This window comes from Camelus bactrianus, chromosome 23 (assembly GCF_048773025.1).
Source record: "Camelus bactrianus isolate YW-2024 breed Bactrian camel chromosome 23, ASM4877302v1, whole genome shotgun sequence".
Taxonomy (NCBI): Eukaryota; Metazoa; Chordata; class Mammalia; order Artiodactyla; family Camelidae; genus Camelus; species Camelus bactrianus.
The window spans coordinates 16,945,381-16,965,052 of record NC_133561.1 but is presented as its reverse complement, the minus strand read 5'-3'; the positions used below and the strand labels follow the sequence as shown (position 1 = coordinate 16,965,052).

Genomic DNA, 19,672 nt, shown 5'->3' with positions numbered 1-19,672 from the left:
AGCGTGGCTGACAGAAACCGAGAGGTTTGCAGTTTATGAAAAGGAAGAGAATGTTTGGTAAACCGGGAGGAAAAACCACCCACGGCTGTTGTTCAGAGACCTCCTGACCTCTGTTTTCCCCGCCCCAAGGGTTGGGGAGATCCCCAGGGCCGAGGAAGCGGCCCCCCAAAACCGCTTCCGGGACTGCAGCTTTCCTCCTCACGCCTCCAGAGAGCAGCGTCTTCTCAGGCCACAATTCCCTGAGATCCAAAAATAACTACACAGACGAGGGAAAAGGGCCAAAGCCTGCGGCAAAGGGAGGTGCTTGGTTACCGCCTTATCGCTTACAGCCAGAACGCTGGAAACCTAACCCAGAGCCAGCCTTTTATAGAGAGTCCCTGGAGCCCCGCCCTAGCAACTTCTCCTAGCAACGCCTCGCCCCGGTGCTCCGCGGTCTTATCGGCCTCCGCCAGGCCCTTCCTGTTCCCCTCCCCCCGTCAGCGCTGCTCGCGGCCCAGGGCACGTGACTATCCCCAGGGGAGGGGCGGGGCGAGCGGAAGACTGCGGGGCGGGGCGCTGGAAGGCGAGCTTAATGTCATCAAGTTGCGCCGGGCTAATTGTGGCGCTCGGCGCTTCCGGGAATCTCGCGGTTCCGCGACTAGGTGAAATGGCGGAGACAGCGGCGCCAGTGTGGCTTTGCGGCCCTGGCTTCGGGTGCAAGGCGCTGCGATGTCCCTCGGCCCCGTGCTCTGTACGAGATTTTATCTACCAACACTGCCAAGATCAGGTAAGGTTTGCGGTTCTTGGAAGGAAGGGGAAAGAGGTGAACAGAGGGCAGGATTGGGTGCGGGGATTGTCGGGAGCGCGTTATTTCTGTGAGGTTTTCAGTTTTTGAGGCTGAGGATTCCTCAGTTTTAAGGTGCTTCCAACTGATGCTGAAACCTTTCTTTGCTTTTGTTTTGTGGTAGTTTGTCTCACATAAAGGAGAAAACCCGATCGGTTCACAGGCGCTTAGTCTGGCCCTCTGTCTGGTTTAACAGAATTCCGTTAGGTACTCTTCATGCGTAAATGAGGCAGTTGGACCGAACGATTTTTAAGGCTCATTTTCTTACATTCACTCGGGTTATGTGACTGTCCACAGATAGCACAGCCCCGTTCACTCCAACCTAGAGAAGTATGTCATATCCAAACCTAGGCCAGAGGATGGTTGGAAAGGAAATGGATTCATCTGGTTACTGGTCGAGGCCAAGACTCATATATGTCCTGTCGAGGGCATCGTTTTTAGAGCCTGTCATTTAGATGTTTTCACTAATCATTTGATGCTCTTATTTGTTCAGGCATATTTTTGAAACCTATCATGGACTTCTAAAGTTACATATATGGTTTACTTAATTATCATGTAAGCAAACTTTTTACCAACTGTAAGATATTAAACCTGTTCAATTATTTACATAATTTGGTGGTCTCCCTGAATCTAATTTTAATGTTGGCACTTGATCTGGTACTGTTCTTCTTTATAATCACCCCTCCTTATCTGTACTTCCCTTGACTGTTTCTCTGCTTGTTATTTATAAGCTTAACACATTAACACTGCAGTTTAGATCAAATCTTTACTTGGACTGGTTCCGTGAAGAAGCAGTGTGTGTTTGCAAATAATATGGTTTCTCAGTTTCCCTATTTTTCTTTCTATACTGCAGTCCAGTTTAAAAACTGTCAGAACTGTTTTTACCATCTGAATAGGGAAATGTTTTCCAAAATAGTTGGATTTTAGTATCTCTGAAAATAACTCATGAGTACAGTTTTAAAATGACCCAAAACGAGACCAGAAAAAATAAGATCTTAATTATAAGGAATATTGGAAAAAATAATTTAAGACACAAGGAATATAAATGCATGGATTCAGTCATCTACTTAAAAAACGTGGCCATAATAGATAATGAACAGAAATACAAAACTTACAAAAGGGCATTTGATGAGATACTGGAACAAATAAAAATAGCTCAAGTGCATGTCTATGCTTTTAAAACAAAACTATTCTGACACATGATAAACTTGGTGTTAGCCTTCCCCGAGAAAGTGAAAAACAGACTATTCATCAAACAGTGCTATTCATCAGGCTAGAGTAACAGGCACAGATAAGACCAGCTGCAAAGTTAATAGGAAACAGTGTTTCTCCCAAGGACATGGTAAAGTGGTGAAATGTCATGACTCCCTTGAAAGTATCCTTTTTTCTTACTCTGTCAAACCTTACCTTGAAAATCATAGACTTTAAGAATAAACTCTGCTGTTTGAAGTTGTATCAGTAAGAATGAAGCATCCCACTCTTGCCTTGAGAATCTGAGTCTCTTTGATACAAAGAAGTGCTTTTCATTTACAGTCCAGGTGCAGAGCTTCAAATTAGGGATTTCTGGTCACAATATTCCACATTTATCTTAACTTTGTAGTTTCTAAGGAAAGAGGAGCTTGAATCTCCATCACAGTCTAGACCTGATGTTGACCTTTATACACACAGCCCTGCTTCATTGTGAGCCTCTCAAAATACTGTTTCATTTAAATTTTACCTAAAAATTCCACCCTTGCCCCAAGTCCTATAATAACTATCTTTTTATTTGTTGGTGAGACACCTCATGATTCCTCTGATATGCAGTTCCTCTTCATTGCAGTGGGTCAAGAAATTTGAGTTTGTTGGACTACAGGTTTGTCTCTGGTGACCTTGAACTGATTGACCTACGAAACATGTAATACTTTGTGCTTGAAATGCTTTATAATACACAAATGGTTAAAGACAGTTAAATTGATTCTAAATTTTCTTTGTTATTTTTTCGACTAGTGATTATTATTTGATAAGAATCTTAACAGGTAGAAAATGCAATTTTGTTAATCAGTTGTCTTGTTAAATAAGAAGTTCTGTTTGAAAATGAAGGATGGTGTATAATCTTTCTGTCTTCATGTTACAGTTTTAAAAAGTTATTTAGAATTGTAGGAATACCATACCCATTAGATATATAAAGTAGTTTTAAATTTCTAAATATCAAACATAGGAGGTGTATTACATGTCTCATTTAATTTTTACAACTCTTTAAAGTAAACAGTATTTTATAGACAAATACAGTCCTTTATGTTAATCACATCATGCGTGTAGCTTGAGCTCCTCTGCTCCTCTCTTCTGCTGTCATACTTGACTGGGAAAACTCCCTTCAGTTTAAATTCAGCTCTCCACCTATTTTCCCTGGCATTTGGGCAGTGACGGTGGTAGGGAAACTAATCACACAAACCAGTCTCACTGTAAATTCACAAATACCAACCATAGTGCTGCTTGGCAAATCTACTGTATTTCTCTAATCCAGAGTGGGCTTCCACTTGGTTGCAGGACTGTTAAGAATACTGATCCATGTAGCCCTTGGGCAGCTGGACAGAATCTCAGCCCATCTTTAGTACCTTTTATCATTTTCCCCAGAGTGTCATCCACACATTTTTCGTATATACTTTGGTGGGAAAAGAGTTGAGAAGCACTGCTCAGTTCATAACTGTCACTTTTTCAGGTTACTCTTTCCCATCTTCTCTCTTTAAATCTCCAATACTTCTTCCATCCCAGAGACCATACTTTATATTCATTGAGAAAGTGCAGGCAATGAGGAGAGTTTCGTCATGCTCACACCAGTGCCTTTACTTACCTGTGGTATAGTTAGACTTCTTATCTGTTACTGTGGATGAACTGTCATTATTTTACAAATAATTAGCTATTATCTTGCACTTTCTACAGTAATCCCTCTCCCTCACCTACTAAAAGACTTATTTTGGCATTAGTTTTCTCTCCTCTGCATTTCCCAGTGTTTTCTCTTTTTGCTGAATTGTTCCTACTAGTGGGCAAACATGAGCCCACATCCCCCCAGATATCACCTCATTTTCTCTGATTTTCTTTATAAAAAATAATCCTTAAACATGAAACTTTTTTTCCTTTAGAACCCACTCTAGTTAGGCTTTTTTGTTCCCATCACTCCGGTAGAACAGCTCTTTCTCATGCGTTCAGTGTCTTCTATGTTGCCATATCCAGTGATCAGTTTCCAGTTTTCATTTTGGTTGGCATGTCAGTGTCTTTGCACAACTGACTATTCCCTCCTTAATACACTTTTCTGACTTGCCCAAACATCACCCTCAGTTCTCTTCCACTTCACTGGCCTCTCCTTTCCTGTCTCTTTGGCTACTTCCCCCTCATCACCTTGATCTCTCGATCTTGGAGTGGTCCCTCTCTCATCTCTGGAGATTTTATCCATTCTCATAGCTCTCAGTACCATCAGTATGCTGATAACTTTCAAATGTAAATCTCCCGCCCAGACTTCTTTCCCCTTCCCCAAACTCCAGACTTATGTAGCTACCAGTCAGTCCACTTGGGATCTCTACTTGGCTGTCTAATAAACATCTCAAACTGAAAAATCCAAAATGAGACTAATTTTCTCCCTCAAACTTCCTTTTCCCATTAGTCAAACCAAATTTTTGGAATCACCTCAGATCTTCCTTTTGATGTTACTTCCCTCATCCAGAGCAATTAGCAAATCCTGTTGCCTTTACCTTCAGAGTATCCTCAGAATCTCACATTTCTCATCACCTCTGCCACTACTGCCCCAGTACAAATAGCCCTCATTTCTCATCTGGATTATCACAATAGCTTCTCAGTGATCTCTCTGCTTCTGTAGTCTTATTTTCAATTTAACGCTAGAGTAATCCTTTAAGTGTGTGACTCAGATCTCAATTTGTTCAAAACTACAATAGTTTTATTCAGAGTGACATCCAGAGTCCTTACAGTGGTTTTGAAGGCCTTATCGCTGCCCTTTTATGTACTTCATTGCAGCCACATTGGCTGCATTACTGTTCCTTGAATACTCAAATCTCATTCCTTTGCATTTGCTATTGCCTCTGTCTGGACTACTATTCCCCCAGGTAGCCACATGGATTGTTCTCTCACTTTCTTTAATTCTCTGCTTAAATGTCACTTGATCAGAGAGGCTTTCCTTGACTAACTATATATATTAAATAAATTACCACCACATCCATCCACATATCTTACCCTCTTTACCATGGGTATCACCACTTGACATAGTATATGATTTTTTGTTTGTTTGCTTTGTTTTTTGGGGGAGAAAGTAATTAGGTTTATTTATTTTTAATGGCAGTACTGGGGATTGAACCTAGGACTTCATGCACAATAAGCAGACACTCTACCACTGAGCCACACTCTCCCCTTGACATAGTATATGATTTGTTTGTTCATTATTTGTTTTCCTCCATAAGGCAGGATCTGTATTCACTGTGTTATTCACTGTAGTATTCCAGCATTTGAAAAGTACTTGGCAAATGGTAGGCACTTAGTATTTGCTGAATGAATGAATGGTCCCATTGAAATAGCTGTGTGACGTGGTTCAGAATGAATGTTCATAGTTTCCACTTAAGGAAGATACCAGTAATGCATTTTTCCTTTCTTTTGGTATTTAAATCTCTTCATTCTTGATGTTGCAGGTTTAGTGGTCAGCCTTCTAAGTTCCATGTAACTTTGGAAAATACTCCTCTGTTGTCTTATTTTATGACATCAGAAACTTATTTAGAAAGACTTACAATATTTATATTTTCTTGTTATTACTTGATGTGAGAATTTTTTTGAAATACATAGAATGGGTTTGGAGGAGTATACTTGGGCTTCTGCAGTGATTGGCTGGAACTCAGGGGGACACTGGCAGAAGAGATTAAGCACTGACTGCCAGCTGGTCCTAAAACTTACAGCTTATATAGGTATATTAAAAATTATACTTTGGTCTCTTTTCTTTCCCCTTCTTATCCCTACTTAATGTTTTTCAAGATGTATATTGTCACTTTTAAACTTGGGGCCACTCAGTGTTCAACTTGATGTTACCTGTTTTAAAAATAGAACCTCCAGAGTTACTGGATCTGAGCCCTGCATAATCTACCTTGACTCTTATTCCCTATTAGAGAAGGAGAAAGAGCAGTTTTAATTTTCACTCAAGAGATGGGAAGTTCTTCTGTATATCATGACTAGGTATTTAGGAACAAATCATACCTAGAATACATCATATGAAATGACTTTTTTCTTTTAGTAGTTTTTATTTTTTTCCTCAACACATATTAATTGAATGCACACTATCTCCTTGTAACTGGAGTAATAGAAACATAAGCTAGGTCCCTTCCTTCAAGAAACTTTAGTGTCTCCTAAACAGCATTGAAAGAACCCCAACTTGTCTCTAGGATGTTCCAGTGGAATACTTCTTTGTGAAATGCAACGGATTACTCGTTAACACCAGTGACACAGTGCAGCATGGGGCTGTTTATAGTTTGGAACCCAGACTTCGTGGTGGAAAAGGAGGTAGGATATTATGTTGACGGCTTAGTCAACGTCTGCATTCTTTACATTAATACATTAATTAATACATTAGGCATTCTTTAGCCATATGTATTAAATTAACAAACTCCTTGGTCTCTGTAGTCTACTAGCCTTGATTTGCCTTATGAAAGTCTTTGTTTACTTACCTAATTTTGAATATTTTTCTCTTTTAGTCTTTTTGAGGAAGATGCTGTATGATATAATTCCCACCTTCTCTCGGCAGATAGCTCTTAGGCACCCTAGGCTCTCCGACTCTGGGGAGGATTAGATAAAGAGAGGTGATCATTACTCTGTCCAATTTCCTGACGAATGCCAAAACAATCAAATCTTTCTACTTTTTTCAGGATTTTTGTCTATTTATTGTAGTTCCAAGGGAGATCTACAGTCACTTTATGAAATACAAGTATTTATAGATTGAGGTAGATTAAAGTCCTCGCTGTAGTAACTTGTCTAAAGGAGGGGAAAAGAGCGAAAAGTAAATATGAACAGTTCTTGGTGTTTCTCCTGATGCACTAGCATATAACAAAATCTACAGTGATTTGGTTTGGTTTCAAAGAGCCAACATCTCAGATTACAATCATCCTACCATTTGAAATTGTGTCAATAAGAATGAAGCTTGTCATTGTCAGTGAGTAACAGCCTAAAATTGCCTCTCCTTTTAAACTCATTTCAAAATCTCACCATATAATTTTTAAAATCCTTTATCTTGGAATCTTGGGATCTCTGGCACTAGATAAAGCCCTCTAAAATACCCCAGTGATGCAGGTACAATATTGCCGAAATATAAGACAAATTGCGAAAGGCATGAGATTGATCAACTTTATCAAGGTTATCAACTCTCTTACCTTTGCTACCTGCTTTAGAATCTCGGTGTACATTCTCTTTAAAACAAAAAAGAAAGTAGAGGTCACCTTTAATCTAGTGATATAGTACTATTTTCATAAATTCAGCTTTTACCTATCCTTGAACACTTTTTAACCTACTTTCTCCAAATATATTTGCTCAGGTTTTGGCTCTATGCTCCGAGCACTTGGTGCTCAGATTGAGAAGACCACCAATCGAGAAGCTTGCCGGGATCTCAGTGGAAGGAGACTACGAGATGTCAATCATGAAAAAGCGTAAGATGCTCACCTGTTGTTTTTTGTTTTTTGTTTTTTAAGAGAGAAACGTACTTTTCTGTCATTAGTGATTATATTCATGCCATGCATATCGGCATTGTAAACTTGAAATACTTATGGTCTAATTTACTGTTTTCAGATTTGATTTTCCCCTTATTTAGTAATTGTATCTTCGGGTTTTAATCAAGTCTGTAACAGTGTGCTAGTAGTAAGCATGGCACACCTTTTGAGGAAATATCACAGTATGAACAAGAATGCATTAATTTGTCTGGGTGGGACGGTTTATTTATATAAAAGCACGTGTGTATAATATATCCATTCAGATATATCTCTTCTCTCCCATTGCTAGAATGGCTGAATGGGTAAAACAACAAGCTGAGCGAGAGGCTGAAAAGGAGCAGAAACGCCTGGAACGCCTGCAGCGGAAGCTTGCAGAACCCAGGCACTGCTTCACCAGCCCCGACTACCAGCAGCAGTGCCATGAGATGGCTGAGCGACTGGAGGATTCCGTCCTCAAAGGTGAGAATGAGTGTTCCTTAGTGCCATCAGCAGGCACCGCTGAAGCCAGCTGTTCCAGGCTGTTCCACACTGCACACAAAGAACAGTTGTTAAGCCTTTTTTGGGTTACAGACCTCTGAGGAGCTGATGAAAGCTGTGGAATTTCTCGCCTCAATAATGAACACAGTATACCTTACAACCCAGGGGAAAAACTCACACACTCACGCATTTGACATAGTTGACCTCTGAGCTCTGTGGGCTCTAGGGCCCTAGGTAAGAACATTTTTTATGCTTCAAGGGGATAAGGTGAGTCTTCAGGCAGTGTCTATATGGCAACATATTTGCTTCCAGTTTAAGGTCACTTTTTTTTTTTTAGTGGTTTTTAGTGAGAATTATTGTCATTAACTTTTACATTTTTAGCATCCAGAGCATTTTGCTAGGGCTATTGTGCATATAGTTGAATAAGAAGGATCAAAAGAGTTTTGACATAACGGGGGGGAAAGTCAAATGTATGCAAATAATGAGCACAAGGGGGATGAATCATTAAGTTTGGAGAAGGCTAGGTGTGAACCTGCCAGCCTCAAAGTTACAAATTGGACATGGTGCTTTAAAAATCTGGCTCAAGAACCAGATTGCTTATTATTTTAAATCTGTAAATTTGAGATTAATTTCATTTTAAACATATTAAATTTTGGTATGTTAAGAAGTTTAAACCTGGAGCTTTAGATTGCAACTCTTTTTGCAGTCCAGATTATTTATAATTTCTCTAATTAAACTTAGTCCTGATACTAGAAACTGAGTTGTTAAAATTTCTGGTTAGGTATGCAGGCCACCTCCAGCAAGATGGTATCGGCAGAAATTGGTGAGAGTCGGAAACGGCCTAACAAACCAGAAACAGACAGAGGAGCCAGCGCAGGGAAAAGGAAATGCTTTTGGTAAGTGTGTTCATTTTTATTTCAAATAGATGTTTGAAGACTGAAGGGGGAAAAAAACCCCATTTTTCCTTGTGTTTATATCTCTGGAATATCTTGTTCAGAAACTTACGTACTATATTTCTTTCTTGTCTATTTGATGTAAACACACTTTTAAGTAATGTTTGTTGGAAGCCAAGAAATTTTCTGGAGTGCTTCAGTTCAGGTTTCAATGATTCTCACATTGTACACATTAGTAATGGTTTCTGCTTTGAATGCCACCAACAGAATTTAAATGAAATATTTTTCCTTACAGTGAAAAATCACATAAAAATAGCTTTATACCTGAATTACTATTTGGTATTGAAAGAGTTAACTTTCAGAAATTCCAGGTGGAAACCATGACTTTACTTTCCAGGTTGTTGTGTTTTCTCTGTGTTTTTTCACGGTCATCACTGAGGTCTTTGGTCACTTTGCCAGACCTCTTCTGACCACTTTTGCGCTTGTGGCTGAAAAGCACAATACTTTTTATTATCTTCTCATAGTTCTCCTGCCCTTCCCAGTTGGTCTTCTGGTTACCAGCTCAGTTCCTTTGGGCTAAGTTCTAGAAAATGGTAAGTCCAAATGGATCTTGGCTTCCTTGTTGGCCTCCCCTTTGGGAATAGAAAGATAATTATTAACCAAACACCGTGTAACTCTTTGAGTCCAGCATAGAATTTTTTGTGTTCTTTCTGAAATGGGAATTAAATATTCCTGAGAGAAAAGGTAGTGGTATTATCTGTGGACTTTTTTTAAAGCCAGGTTTGTTGAGGTATAATTTATGTATAGTAAAATTTACCCTTTTTGAACAGTTCTGCAAGTTTTGAAAAATGTACAATTTGTAGTCATATAGCCACCACCAAAATCAAGATACAGAGTATTTTCCATCACCCTAAGAAGTTCCCGATTATACCTTTGGAGTTAATTTCCTTCCTTCACCTCCACCCCTGGCAACCACTAATCACTGGTGTGATATTTGTTCCTATGGTTTTGTCTTTTGAGTCTGCTTCGTTCACTTAGCATAATGCTTTTGAGACCATTGATGGTATTAAATGTATCAGTAGTGCAGTCCTTTCTATTGCCAAGTATTATTACGTGATACGGCTGTACCACAATTTGTTTATCCATTCTCCAGTTTTTAGACATTTGGGTAGTTTCCAGTTTTGGGTGATTATGAATAAAACATAGAATTTTCTTCTAATTGTTTATTATTTTACCTAATTTTCAACCGTTGACATTCATACAATATAGGGGAAAAAAGCTTTAAGCAAAATTAATTTGTTTGAAGAGATTCACAACTTTAAAAAAGAGATCCTTTGGCTCTTTGGGATGTTGGTTCCAGTCTTGCTGAATTTTTCTTTTCCTTCTGTTTATACCTCTGGAACTCACTCTCCATCTCAAGCTAGCAGATACTTTTATTCAGAGTCTGTTTCCTGGACAAACTGCAACTCTTTTTTTTTTTTAAAGTAAAACATACAAATGATGTCAGACCTTTCTGTTGCTTCTGGTAGGTTGGGCATGGAAGGACTAGAGGCTGCAGAGGGGTCCAGCTCTGAGAGCTCAGATGATGACAGTCAAGAAACACCTACTACTTCAGGAATGAGCTTTCATGTTTCCAGAAATAGCAGAGATGGTGTTGAGATGGCAGCTGAGTTTCCTAGTAGTTCTCAGCCGGCAAGAGTATTGAGGACAGACACTAGATCACCAGAAAAGTTATACATCCCAGTGACTGATTCTGGGAACAATATTTCAGAAGACTTGTGTGCTGAGCTGGGAGAGGCATCTACCAAGGAGTGTATGGAAAGGAAGATGGCTGAAGAAACAGAGAAATCCCAGGAGAAAAAGGAGTCAGAGAGTAAAAAACCCACAGAAAAGGAATCAGCTGGAACTGGCCTGAGTAAGGAGAAAGAGACAAAAGAAATGACTGATGGGGAAAGAGCTGCCAAGGTAGCACCTGGAGAAGATAGGAAAAACATTCCTGTTGCCAAATTGGAAGAAGGCCAGTCAGGAAACACAGTAAGTAAATTTCGGGGGTGTTGACGTCTAGAGCCAAATCAGCTTAATCTCTGCAATAAGTCATTGAAATGAAAAATGTGCTTTTTCCCATCAACTGCTTAGTGGAAAGACTTGTTTAATAATCAGAAATATAGATGTTGGTGAAGCTTTCCATGTCCCTCCAAAATTCCTTAGTTGTTTCTTTCTTGTGTTTTTTTAAGCTCTGGAATTGGTATTGTTTTGCCACTAGGTGGTGTCCTTGGTTCCATATTTCATCAATTCTAAAGTGCACGTTTTTCACATTTTAATATCTCTGAATTTGGATATATATCATGTTATAGTTTAACTGGTATTGTTTATTCTTTCTTAATAACGCATGCAATGGTAAAGCATATTATGATGGATGGCATTTTAGATTTGATGAAATGTGCTCATTTTCCTATCACTAAATTTCTAGTTATTCAGTTTTTCTTTCTCATGTGAGTTATCATTTCAACACAGTTGTCACTTGGATGTGAAGATCTTTCCTGTGGAAGAGGAGCAGCTCCTTCTTAATTTATCATTAAATCTTAAGCCCCACATTCAGCCTTTTAAAAATTTATTTTGATGATACATGCTTTCCTTTAAATGGTTGATTATTTGCTATCGTCAGTGGACTGACTTTCAGCAAAAATCTATAATGCTTACTCTTTGATCTAATGATTTGCTTTTTTAGGATAGATGAGACCTGAACTATTTGGTTTCTTTTGATAAACACCAAAGTCTATCATTATTTGTTTAACTGACACCTTCCCTACCCCCAGTAAGTAAGCAGAAATGCATATATTGCTTTTTCTAGGGAAGATAGTGAAATTTCTTATGCTAAGGGCTTTAAATTGATCCTCATACTATCTCTGGAGTTATAAGCACATAGCTTTTATGTTACTTGTATATGTCAGGTGTTTATCTTGACCAAAGTCTTGGAAAATGAATAAAGGAAAATAGAACTTAACGTGACTTTAAATCTTTGAGCTTTTAACTGTGGAAGTTTTGTTCTCAGTATTGTAGAGTAGCTGTTGTATTTACAAGAACCATGTGCAACCATGTGTGATCCTCTAAAGACACATAGGTGGTGGCTTCAGATTTAGCCATAAATAATGAAGCCAAGATTCACTCCAGAAATCTAACAAAATGGCCTTTGGAAAAAAAAAAGAAGAAGAAGAAGAAGAAGAAAGATCAACTGCCCCAAAGTATCTGTCCCTAGAACTCTTCAATATTTTAAAAAAGCAACTTACTGTGAGAGAAAATTATTGTCCTTTGAATATGTTTTAAAAACAAGAAAACCCTAAATGTGAAAACTCATTCTTTGCAGAGCATCCATCATTAGAAGTATTTAGTTTTGTCTTAAAGGCTGTAATGGTACTTGGTGGGTAGAGCAGTTGCAGGTCTTTTGAACGGCATTTAAATTTGTCAAGTGATGTAAGTGAGAGTCACTCACTTTGACAGTCACTCTTAATTATTTGATTAGAATAGAAAGCTTAAGATTATGGAATTAATAGATTGACAGCCATAGGAATCTCACTAAAACTGAGCTGTATAGGGTGCTGCTCTTTTCTCTGGTCATAGTGTTGGAGGTAGGCTGGGTATATTTTGCTGTTTGAATTTTTACTGGGAAAATCAAAAAAGAGGAGTAATATTAAGAATCTGGGAAACCTGTAACTTCTGTTACTGTTCTGAATACTTGTTTCTAAATATAAAGATATAAAATTAATGTTTATTAATTATGTGTATTGAGAACATGTGTAGAATAACAGATGATTATTAACAATCAGTCACAAGATATGGCAAATTAAATGAAAATCCTTGAAAGATAGAATGTAGATGACAATTGAAAGTTTTATTTAGAGGAAGAGACCTATTTCAAATATTTCTTTTTCTTTTTCTCAGGGTATCGGTCAAGAAACTGTGGATTTACTGGCATTCAGCTCTGTTGCAGAATTGGAGTTGCTGGGTTTGGAGAAGCTCAAGTGTGAACTCATGGCTCTGGGGCTGAAGTGTGGGGGCACTCTCCAGGAGCGGGCGGCCAGGCTCTTCTCTGTCAGAGGAATGGCAAAGGAGCAGATAGACCCAGCTTTATTTGCCAAGCCTTTGAAAGGGAAGAAGAAGTGAATTTCATCAGCGCTGATTTCCTGTTTCTTTATAGTCTAGCACTTCTAACCTGCATAATGTTGACTCTTGGACATTGTTCCTATTGATATTAAAGGTGACTTTTTAATAACTCAGTTCTTAACAATCCTCTTTTTCATTGTTAGATTAATAGAGTTAATGTGTAAAACCATCTGGGCGTGGTGTTTTCTTTGTGGGAAGTTTTTTTATAACTAATTTCTTTAATAAATATAGGGCTTTTCAGAGTCTGGGTTTCATCTTGTGTCACTTAGGTAAGTTATATTTTCAAAGAATTTATCTACTTGGCCCAGTTATCAGATCTGTGTTCATAAAGTTATTCAGAAGTCTTTTCTATCCTTTTAAAAAGACATCAGTAAGAGTTGTGGTGATAACTTCTTTTTCAATCTGATACTGATAATTTCTGTTTTCTCTTTCTTGATCAACAGTCTAGCTAGGAGCTTATTGTTTTGCTGACAGTGATTTTCAAAGAGCCAACTTTTGCCTTATTGACTTTTCTTAACTGCTTTTAATTTCATTGATTTCTGCTTTTTATCATTTCCTTTCTTCTACTTAGCTTGAGTTTACTTTGCTCTTTTCTCTACCTTCTTACAGTAAGCCCTAGGTCATTGATTTTAGACTTTTGTCCTAGTAATAATATTTAAGTTATATATATATAATATATATATAATATTTAAAGTTTTTCTTTAAGTACTGTTTTAGCTGCATCTCAGAAATTTGAATATGTTGTATTTTATTATCACTCAATTTTGAGTATTTTCTAATTTTCGTATGAATTCCTTAACCCATGAATTCTCTATAAGTATGTTGTCTAATTAGCTTTTTTTTTTACTTTTTTTATTGAGTAATAGTCATTTTACAATGTTGTGTCAAATTCTAATGTATAATTAGCAATTTTAAAAATCCAATCTATTTAAACAAACAAAAAAAACCCTGAAACAGTTCACTCATTTCTCCCACCCTATACCCCCTGCCTATGACAATCATTAATCAGTTCTATGAATCTATAATCTTTGGGGGCGTGTTTTGTTTTAATTTAAAAAATTTTTTTAGATTCCACATATAAGAGAGGTCATACAGTATTTGTCTTTATCTGACTTACTTCACTTAGCATAATGCCCTCAAGGTCCATTCATGTTGTTGCAAATGACAAGGTTTAATTCTTTGCTATGGCTCAGGAATATTCCATTGTATATGTTTGCCACATCTTCATTCATCCATCATCCATCAATGGACACTTAGATTGTTTTTATATCTTGGCTATAATAAATAATACTGCTGTGAACATGAGATGCATGTATCTTTTTGAGTTAATGTTTTAATTTTCTTCAGATAAATACCTAGAAGTGGAATTGCTGGATTATATGGTAGTTCTATTTTTAATTTTTTGAGAAACCTTCATACTGTTTTCCATAGTGGCTGCACCAATTTACATTGCCACCAGCAGTGCACAAGGGTTCCCTTTTCTCCATATCCTTGCCAACACTTGTTAATTCTAGTCTTTATGATAACAGCCATTCTAATAGGTGTCAGGTGATATCTCACTGTGGTTTTGATTTGTGTTCCCCTGATTATTAATGATGCAGAGCATCTTTTCATGTACCTGTTGGCCATCCGTATGTCTTTGGAAAAATGTATTCAGATCTTCTGCCCATTTTCTAATTGGAGTGTTTGGTGTTTTGCTGTTGAGTTATATGAGTTCTTTATATACTTCTCCCATTCAATAGGGTGACTTTTCATTTTGTTGGTCATTTCTTTTGCTATGCAGAAGCTTTTTAGTTTGATTATAGTCCCACTTACTTATTTTTGCTTCTGTTGCTTTTACTTTTGATGTCAAAGAATCATTACCAAGACCTATGTCACAGAGCTTATCACTGTTTTTTCCTAGAAGTTTTATGGTTTCAGGTCTTATGTTCAAGTCTCTAATCCATTTGAGTTAATTTTTGTGTATGGTGAAAGAGAGCAAATGTTTGTTTTTTCTGCTAAATATTTTATTGTTACTTATTTCTACTTTTAATTCCGTTGTGGTCAGAAAATATCCTTCTTACACTTTTCAGTCCTTTTAATTTTCTTGAGACTTGTATATAACGACACAGTGTATGATCTGTCTAGCTGAATGTTGCATGTAAACTTGAAAAAGTGGCCTTAGAATCCTTGTCTGCTCGTTCTAACACTTGGATCATCTCAGGCTCAGTCTTTGTTGATTCTCTTGAGAACAGGTCTCATTTTCGTGGTTCTTCACAGGTCAGATAGTTTTCGGTTGTATCTTAGACATGGTAAGTGATGTTACAGAGATTCTGGATTCTGTTATATGCTTTCAAGAGTATTGTTCTTTTTTTGTTTGTTTCCTTTTAGCAGGCACCTAACTTAGCTGTACTCAAACTCTATACAGTCATCCCAGGTGGACAGCACCTCATATCTCAGTTGCTGCTTGTAATCTGCCCTGTGCTTGTGTGGGTCAGAGGGCAGAGTTTATACAGACAGAATTTAGGGCTTACTGTACATTGGCTCTGCCTTCCAGGACCTACTCCCTTACTTTCCTGCAGCTGTGATTTCTCTGAATTCTTTTCAGCAAGACTCTGCAGTTTTTCCATCAGAGTTGTAGCTGCCTGGCATGGCGTAGAGTAGGACCTAAAAACTAAAAATGGGAGACTTTCCCGGTGCTGTTCCTTTCCTCCAAGGGTAAACTCCCTTCAAGTATCTGCCTACTTCTGGTCATTCTCCAGTGTATTCAGATAGTTGTTTTTTATATTTTGTCCAAAGTTTATACTTACTAATTATAGTATGATTGGTCCAAAAGAAGATGCTCAGCCACATTAGAAGCAAAACCTCTGGGTTTTTTTGTTTTGCTTTGTGGGTCCTTGCCACAGGCTGTGAAAGAATTCAGGCAGCAGAGGCAGAGGGACAAATTGAATAGCCACTTTATTGCTCAGAAGAGGAAAAGGAAAGAAAGTGCTTGAGCAAGGAAAAGGTGTTCTATTGGGAAGCCAAGATGGCCAGTAGAGACAGCTCCAGGAGCCTTTAGTATTGCATTAAAAATATGTATGTGCGTGTATATATATATATATATATATGCTGCCTGCAGGCAAAGAGACCTTGACTGGCAAAGTAAAAAGACCATAATTCTGCAATTGCTCCTTTCTTGTAGCCTTAAAGGCTGGAAGTAAGGAGGTTCACAGTGAACAGAGACTGACCATTTTGCCATCATTATATATGGCTGTAGTTTGTCCAGCTCTCACTGGTCCACTTTTAGGGGTGTTAATGGGCTTCTGCTGGGGTCCATTTCAGTAGCTTACACGTTTTTCCCCCAGCTTAATTTGAGAAATAATTGACATATGTCACTGTATAAGTTTAAGGTATACAGCATGATGGTTTGACTTACATATATTGTAAAGTGATTATCACAATAGGTTCCGCTAACACCCATCTTCATATATATGTACACACACACAATAAAGGGGGAAAATAATTTCTCCTTGTGATGAGAACTCAGGATTTATTCTCAGCAACTTTCCTACGTACTACACAGCAGTGTTGGCTATAGTCGTCATGTCGTATATTCCATCCCTAGTACTTGTTTATCTTATAACTGGAATTTTATACCTTTTGACCATCTCCTTCTGCGACCCCACCATCTGCCTCTGGTACCCACAAGTTTGATCTCTCTTTTTTTTAAAATAAAATTGATTTTTTTTTAAGATTCCACGTATAAGTGACCTCATACAGGATTTGTCTTTCTCTGACTTATTTCACTTACTTGCTCACACTTTGATTTGGAGGTAGCAGCCTTTCTCTTTCCTCCATTTCTGGTACTTCCTTGTTACATTTTTTTGGTCACTTCAGTGGAAGTTTGCAAGAGGAAACTAAATATAGCTGCTCAGATTACTGTCTTGAACCAGCACCTGTTAGTGGATTTTCAAGATTAAAAGTGCCCACCAGAAAGTCCAGGAATTTAACAGCAGGTATTAACAACTCTAGGCTGGTTCTGATCAAAATCAGGAAGGAACTGACTTGATGCCACTCCTTGTATATCTGAACATGAGAAAGAGTATGGTGGAATCCTGGTGGCACTGTGTCACAAAGGTCCTCGCTCTAAACCATCAACCTGTTTCTGGGGAGAAGTCTAATTGAGGCAAGGAATCAGGAGTAGTAAGGAAAAGTAGTAAGGAATTAGGAATGTAGACAAATACTCAGTGAAATTGGGCATTCAATACTGAGAAGGACCCTGGTGCTGGATACCTCAGTTTACCAAGTAGAACATTTGGTACACTTCGTGGTTTAGCATAGAAATGACAACTAGTCTAGGAAGGCGTGTCATATCTCTGCCTGTTGAGGTTCTGCTCATCTTTCAAGACAGCTCATGTTACCTCCTCCAACTGTGAGTTTTTGTGAACAGAAACAGTGGACGGATTATGGAGTTTTCTGCAGATCTATAGTTTCCAAACACTGCTAAGTGTGCACGTCTATCAGTAAAACATCTGGAGGTGCGCCCTGCACATCCTGTCACTCACCTATTTAGAGCCCTCCATTTGGTTCCGATCTGCCTCTGAATAAAAGCCCTTACTTAGAATGGGCTGCAAGCTCTTCACAGTCGACACCCTTGCCCCTCTCTGACCTCATCTACTCTCTGCCTCACTCCACCTCAGCCAAGGTGGCCTCCTTGTTGTTCCTTGAACAAATCCACATACCAGGCACTCTGCTTCCAGAGCTCTGCACCAACTGTTCCCTCTGCCTGGAACATTCTCCAGATGTCTGCAGGTGTGGCTCCCTCACTTCTCTGATTTAAAATGGCAATTACCCTTCCCCACACACAGCCCAATTTTTCTTTCCTGCCTATTCTTTTTCATACTACCAATTTCATACTATTTATTTTACTTACTTACTAAATGTCCCCCCCTCCTTCCCTTCCTCCCCCATACAGATAAGCTCCTTTAAGGCAGAGATTTTTATGTTTTCTTAGTGCCTGTTACATAGAAGCTGCTCAAAAAATATTTATTGAATGAATGTACTACTGTCCTAATAGGATGTATTGTACAAAACAATAAATACAATTCTGAATATATTCACCATCCAACTGTGGCACATTCTATGGTGTGCATTTGAAACCTTTGCTTGTAGATGTGAAGTGCCTTCTAAGGTTATTGAGAAAAGTGGAACTGAATGTTTTGCCAAAATAAAATCTGAAAGCAATTGAAGTACGGACAGGAATGACAACCCTACAGAAAGGGATTCTGTTGCTGGCAGCCTGCCAAGCAAAAAAAAGCAACCAATTTCTGTGAAGAAGAGACTCCGCCTGTTGCCAGTAGAGGGTGCTGGACACTAGCAAACGTGAGCAGAAGCAGGGGCAGGATGGGAGCCTGCTTAGAGGTAAGGTGACAGACTCAGCGGCAGACAGATGGTCAGGTGCAGCTGGCCTGGATTTGGCCAAGATCTGTCCTTTCTGATTCTAGAGTTCCCGTATTTCACTTCAGCTTTCACTCTCCCAGATATGAATAAATCATTTACGGGCTTACTAAACATCCCGTACAATCACTTCTCTCCCCAACAAATGACACTTTCCTAACCATTTGATGTTTTCTGCGGGAGGAATTGAAGTATCCTTGTGTAACAATTGCTTTATTTTTGTGTAATTTTTAAAAATGGGGGGAGGGATATAGCTAAATTTTGTACAGCTCTGACATTGACTTCTGCCCCATCTCAGGTCACGTTAGTGGGAACTGTGTGCAGGGATGCGATGCTTCAGCCCGTACTCCTGCCCCTCATTGCCCTGAGACCAGCCAGCAAAAGAGGCCTTGGCCCAGAGTCAGCGTCCCATCCTGAAACACAGAGACACAAGGAAGTATGCTGTCTTCTCTTCTTTCCCTCTCGTCTCTGCAGACAGATTGTGGATAGGGGAGGGTATAGTGGTAGAGCGAGAAACCAGGTTAAGGGGTGGGGAGGACAAAATCCCAGCCTCTGCCCTGGAAAATGAGAGAAAAGTAGCTGCTTTTGTTTGAAGTCAATCCCCAAGTCACCCTAAGTGAGCATCGAGGCAGAGGGGGTTCCTCAGAAATGCCTCTTCCTCCCCTCCATTCACTTGGTGGAATTTGGGAGGCTCCTGGAACTGCCTGGAAATCCTGGATGGGTGCAGCCAGGCATGAGGAGGGGATTCCATCTGCCAGGCCCCTGGGGAGCTGGCAGGTCTGTGGAGCTGCCACAACATGCCTGGGAGTCCAGGGGACTGTGTTCCGGGGCTCCTTGAAGGCAGTAATAGGCCAAGGCTCCAATTCTGTCTTTGTCTAAATAGGCCAAGTGTGCACGTCGACTGGCATCACCACAGGCAATACCAGACCTCTGACTTAGAAAACTTAGAATTTATTTGAGTAAAATATTATCTCTTTGTATATTGGAATTCTACTTAAGATTCTATTTATAAAGATAGAGTTTATCAATAAAACAATTTTGAAATTGCCTGCATGCTGAAACAGGCTGGGCTTGGAGACTAGCAGTAAACTTATTTGTGGGTTTTAAAATCTTATTGTTGAAAAAAGGTTATTTTGTTTTCAATACAACAGTGTTAAAGGCAATTCTGAAAATTA

At 38.8% G+C, this 19,672-nt stretch overlaps 1 protein-coding gene across 1 annotated transcript; it reads left to right on the top strand.

Annotated features, from left to right (window-relative positions):
- Window positions 1–583: 583 nt before the first annotated feature.
- Window positions 584–14,384, top strand: SDE2 (SDE2 telomere maintenance homolog). Its single transcript, XM_010973852.3, has 7 exons — window positions 584–766; window positions 6,235–6,352; window positions 7,377–7,488; window positions 7,838–8,007; window positions 8,807–8,921; window positions 10,448–10,952; window positions 12,858–14,384. The coding sequence occupies exons 1-7, from the start codon at window positions 647–649 to the stop codon at window positions 13,077–13,079; spliced, it is 1,362 nt and encodes a 453-aa protein (XP_010972154.2). The 5' UTR covers window positions 584–646; the 3' UTR covers window positions 13,080–14,384.
- The last annotated feature ends 5,288 nt before the right edge of the window (window positions 14,385–19,672 follow it).